Genomic DNA, 6,000 nt, shown 5'->3' with positions numbered 1-6,000 from the left:
CTCGCTATTTACACATTTTCCCCTCTGCCAATCCCATACACAAGCTCTACACCCCGCTCCCACCCCACCCCGCCCCCACGTCAACCACTACTTCAAAAGGCTGCCTGCCGTACTGCAGCAGTTACTGGTTCCTGTGTTTTGGCTGCAGTGCCCTGAGGGATTTAAAAGGCTAAAGAAACGGTTGTGTTTTTATCAAAGCTTCTTCAGTCTGTCAGTCAGCAAGGTCTACAGAGTCAGTACCAGAGAGAGAGGAGAGGGAGAGAGAGAGAGAGAGAGAGGGAGAGAGAGAGAGAGAGGGAGAGAGAGAGAGAGAGAGGGAGAGAGAGAGAGAGAGAGAGAGAGAGGGCGAGAGAGGGAGAAAGAGAGAGAGAGAGAAAGAGAGAGAGAGAGAGAGGGAGAACTCAGCTAAGAAAGAGATGTACACGGGCCCCTAACTGCACTGAGCAGACAGCACACCAAAATGAAACAAAAACCTAATCTTAAAGGACAGCTCTTTTTCTCTTTATTTTTAAAACGAGGAATCTGTTTCTCTGTCATTCCAAACACTTACGTCATTGATTTATGCTTTAGCAACTTAACCACAGGACTTTGCTCTGTCTCTACTGTGAAACTATAGGCATTCAAAACAAAATGACAGGGCAGCCCGACACATGCATAAAAAAGATTCCAAAACCAACACGTCAGATTCTGCTCTCAGTTCAGTATAACCATTTCTTTAGACCGTTTATGTAATAAATACTAGTGAAGCAAGTACAGACGGGCATTCATAAGGAAGAGCTTAAGGAACTAATAGGATGTAAACCATAACCGATGCTTGCTTATTCTTTATTATATACCCACCACCTGAAAGACATACATCTCTAGTGTGGGAGCTTTGGAAGGGAATAATACAGTATTTTGATGATTCGAGGGCTTTGCAATTTCCCATGCTGTAGCAGCCAATTGGACTGTACAGGACTGTGATTTCAGATGGAGTGAGTTGCTAAATGCCATGTTTGTGAATGAAAGAAGTGTCTAAAGTGATTAAATGCCATGTTTGTGAATGAAAGAAGTGTCTAAAGTGATTGCTATGCATGCCAGGACATTAAAGAAAATACAGTGTAGATTGAAAATAATTGTCCTTTAACATTTAGAGCTGGCTGAGAGCAGGGATTATAACACCCAAATCTCACTCTCCCAAACATACTGTGTGGATTCAGTGGAATCAAGGAGGTAGGAGTAGGTTTTGTGCATGTGTGTGTGTGTGTGTGTGTGTGTGTGTGTGTGTGTGTGTGTGTGTGTGTGTGTGTGTGTGTGTGTGTGTGTGTGTGTGTGTGTGTGTGTGTGTGTGTGTGTGTGTGCATGCGTGTGCGCGTGTGTGTCTTTTCCTCTGTGAGTGCTCACACGCACGCGTTTCTGTCTGCACAAGCCTGTATGTGGCATCATCATCACTCACCTTATCGGCCATAATCATCGAGGATCCTCCGTGAACTCCCAGGACCGGAAGTTGCGTCTGAGCGGACAGGAAGTCAAGGATCTGGGCAATGGCCTCCTGATCGGTGCCATCGGCAAACACAATTCCATGGAGACGTGTGCGTGACAGAAGCTCACACACCTTGGGGCCACAAGAAAACAAAAACTCAGGTGTCAGTGTGTGTTTGTGTGTCTGGTGTGTGAGAGATTAAAGGAACACTCCGCCCATTTTCAACCAGCTTTGTATCATTAGAACATCAGTAGTATATCAGAAAACTGTAAACTGTTTTGAAGTCTGTCATTTAATTTGACAGTTATTGAGTGTTAAAGCCAAATTAGTTAGCCAAAAGTGCTAACCCAAATTAATAACTCATTAACTCAAATCAACTCTCAATAACTGTCAAACATTCTGTCATTCATCTAGTTTGACAGTTATTGAGAGTTGATTTGAGTTAATGAGTTATTAATTTGAGTTAGTGTGGACCAGTGATGTCACTGGTCCACACTTTAACACTCAATAACTGTCAAATTAAATGACGGACTTCAAAACAGTTTACAGTTTTCTGATATACTACTGATGTTCTAATGATACAAAGCTGGTTGAAAATGGGCAGAGTGTTCCTTTAAGTGTGTAAGAAAGAGCCTGCAATCAGGTGTTGCTTTAGTATGGCGCGTAAACAGCATTGAGCAGTGTGCGCTCCTCACCTGTGTAATGACAGACTTTGGGTCTGTCTGGTTGATCCTCAGTGTCACCACGGAGATGTCAAGGGCATCTTCGGGGCGACGAGGTGGGCGGAGGTCCTGGTCGGTAACGGGGCGTGTCTGTCCCAAGATCACGCCCACACTGAGCCCTGGAGGCTTCTGGGACGCCACAGGCACCATGATCTGGGAGAGTAGGAGCAACATCCAGCCCACTACACCCATCATATCCTAAACACACAGACACACACACACATAAAGAAAGAAACACAGGGTGACTGTAGGGATTAGTAGGAAAAGTTATACCATATCTGTGCAACTGTCGGACTTTATTTGAACACAAATAATGCATCTAAGCAATGTTCACAGAAAACTAACAAATATAAATGGATAAAATGAACGTGAAATCTGATTTGACCACATTGATGCGCGTGAATGGGGGAAGTTTCTCAATCGATATGAACACAAAGGTGTCTACATCAATCAATAACATTCACAGAGATCCTGAGGACCAATTCTCTTGTGAAGTTAAGTCCTTGGAAAGGATGCGCTTTCCCGGTGGCTTTCTTAGTGGTGCTAAACCAGCAAAGTGTTTACCTTTAAACATTTAAACACTATTTTACAACTTTTCCAGAAAAACAGAAAAAAATATCTCTTTATTTATGTTATAAACATAAATACCGCAAAGTTAGTTCAAAACATAAAGATAATTGCACCTAAGGCACAGGGTAGCACACATCAGGGCCGCCCTGATGAAGGCCGAGAGGCCGAAACGTTGGCCTGTATCGACCTGACATGGCCAAATAAATGGTGAAATAGAGAATCCTTTGTCCTGAAGATCTGTGTGCGCTACCCTGTGCCTCAGGTGCAATTATCGTTATCTCTTGTGAAGTTCTCGGCTATTTGGGACCCATTTCTGGCCTACTTAGACGAGGTCGAAAGCGATAAGTAACTTGCCCAGCTGACCTTTCATGGACCCCCTCCCCTGCATGGGATCCCACGCACATCTCTTACAAGCACAATAAGCACTTGATGTGGCTGATAGCACAACGCTGTAACATTGGAATGTTGATATATATATTTTAGTTTTGTTTTGTTCTGTTTTGTCTGAGTCTGTTTTTGTTCTGAAAATTGTAAAATAAAATATATATAAAAATAAAAAAGAACATTCAGAGAGATTTAAAAAAAAGGGGGGGGGGGGATTTGCTCAAACACATTCTGTATCCTAATCAAGTTCCGGTCTGACTCAACTGAGTCAAAGAGGCTGTTCTCCATTTCAGCTAAGTCTGTTACCTTCTTCCTGCAATGTGAGCAGCAGATCTGAGAGGAGCAGATGAGTAGAGGAAATGCCTGGGGCTGAATGAGAGCTAATGAAACCATGATTGCGGATGCTACGTTGCATCTTCTCAGCCAATTTCTTACAGCACCACAGTCCAGCAGAGCTGAAAAACACCCCAGGACGAAAGCATCACATCCAGAAAATGAACCCACTGTGTCTGTATCTCTTTATCCTCACCTTCGCTTGTTGTCAAACTATCCATCCCTGCCTGCTGATTTGTCTCCACCTTTACTCTTTTTAATCTTCATCTATTTGATGTTTTTCTCTCTCTTTCTTTGAGCCGTCATTCTGCCAATCCATCTTTCCGGCTGGCTAACTTGTGTGCATCTGATCCATGTCATCTCACACCCGGCCTAATCGGCCCAGTTAGTCTGTCAGTACTTCCCCAGCTTTGCTCTCTCTGCCCTGGTGCCCATAAACTAGCCTGCAGCTCCAACAGCACTTAGCATACGCCGCTAAATCACACACCGCTACACTCCTGTCCCAGGGAATTAGTGTCAGCCTTAACCAATGGGACAAGATTACACTAACTTTCCCTGGAGTTAGTATCAGAGCTAACACAACTACTGTAACAGCCACCAGGAGTCTGCTGTGGCACAGCCCCCCCAGTGGTTACCGTCAGCAGGAGAAAACTCCGGGTCACTGAATGCACCTGCTCTTTTACACAAGTTTGCATTTGTGTTTAAAATGAGATGGGCTGACTGCTACGATTAGCGTCCAAAGGAGATGTCATGAGGGGTCACTGTCTGACGTTTCCTTCTGCGTTAGCATTTCAGGTCCACTGACAAATAATGTACTTTACTAAAGTAGCATTATCCATTAGGCTTATTTCTCTATCCTATCAGTGTAACATTTCACTCTCTCTGGCTTCCTAATTTGATGGATATTCACTCTTCAACGTTTGCCAAGGGATTATAATTATTCAATGAGCAATTTACTAGTAAAAACAAACAATAATAATGTACAGTACCTACTGAAAGGAGCATTTGTTTGGGTTCAATTTATTAGTCTTGTTCAAAACATTTAATTTTCCTGTTTAAAGTTCAGCCTAGATTTGCGAAAGCAAAGTCTCTGTCAAAGTTAGAAACAATCGACCCAGTACCCTAATGGGCGATGGCATTAAGAGGCTTCAGTGACAATGAATAAGAGAACGGCTTTGTACACATTGTGACATTACCCAGGGTGATTTTCCGCGGATATGAGCACATTTTCTGGTTCACAAATGTTAGCCCTACGATTAAATAAAACTCATGTGGGTGTAATTGCGGAAATGTTCTATCAGTCTACAGTTTGAGTCTTTCGTTCATTCCCAATGAAGCAGCTGCAGAGAATGGCATGACAGAATGGGCTCTTGGCTATCTGGTCTCCAGATTTGGGAGGATGATGTTCATGTACATGATCAGTGTTAATGAAACTGCCCAAGATCACTGAAATAACATATATCAATAACAAATATCAATGTAAATCCCATATAGAGGCTGTAGCTGTAATCACAAAATAGCTATTCAGCAGAGCAGCATAAATAACATGCAAACCATTAACACACACTGTGACGCCCAACAGTGTATATTTAAATGGCTGTGTGATAAATTACCTCTATTGTTACATTCCCAAGTTTGGTAAGGGAGAAAGGATGTAACATAGTAAAAACATAAACTGGGGACAAAGGAGACAAGAGATTGCTCACAATAATCAGGTTTATTGCCAAAAATATGTTTAAATACAAAGATACAAATCACAAATAAGTTTGTTGGCTTAAGCACAGCTGGGGATTGAACAAGGAGAAACTAAACTAAAGAAGCACACCCAAAGAGGGTAAAGAGGTCACACTCTTAGAGAGAGTCAAGGTTACCGATACCCAACAGACTTTGGGACGCCCCAACACACAGCACCAAGCTGTCAGGATGGCCCCCTGGCCCTGACTGTCTGGCCCAATTCCAATCCGCCCCCTAAAGACTCAAGCTCTGAACCCTCAGTCCCTCTAATGGCCGCCATCTGAAAGTGGTTGAGTCATCAAGTGTGGAAGGGATCCACATTGGATAAATAGGAGGATTGGGACAGCAGAGCCCTTTGCACTTGACAAGATGATGTTGACTCTGGCAGGTTTGGGGCTCGCTATTATATTGTTTATTGTCAAGACGCTTTGAGGGATATAATCCCTGATGAGTCTGTTCTCATCCAGGCTCTGGCTCTACAGAGTGGACAACAGGTCATTTAAAAATAAATGTAGCCTACTGCAAAATCTGCAATCTGCAACATGTGTAATTATAAGTAAAATAAGCATAATAATGACATGTCACCCAACATTATACACAATGTCAATACTGCACAATACAGATTCGGTAAAACTATTTCTCATTCATCAAAAAAGTTGTGGATTGCAATTGTAATAGAAATGATCGATGATTATTCTAGGATTGTGTAAAATAACTAATTGCATTCCTCTGATATAATCTTTTTGTCTAATCTGAAATCCCTATTAATGTAATGTTTCATTGTCAATTAAGGCA

General features: G+C 42.5%; 1 protein-coding gene across 1 annotated transcript in view; it reads right to left on the bottom strand.

Annotated features, from left to right (window-relative positions):
- grin2ab (glutamate receptor, ionotropic, N-methyl D-aspartate 2A, b) overlaps positions 1 to 6,000 on the bottom strand; it is a gene marked incomplete at both ends in the record, with an annotated part of 100,130 nt that overhangs the window by 71,000 nt on the left and 23,130 nt on the right. The window contains 2 exon segments of the mRNA XM_083656182.1: positions 1,436 to 1,594; positions 2,158 to 2,382. Coding sequence (XP_083512308.1) covers positions 1,436 to 1,594; positions 2,158 to 2,382 — 384 coding nt within the window.

The sequence above is a fragment of the Poromitra crassiceps genome (assembly GCF_964638095.1).
Source record: "Poromitra crassiceps genome assembly, chromosome: 19".
NCBI lineage: Eukaryota > Metazoa > Chordata > Actinopteri > Beryciformes > Melamphaidae > Poromitra > Poromitra crassiceps.
Note: the sequence above shows the minus strand (reverse complement) of the source record. Positions and strands in the feature narration are given on the sequence as shown.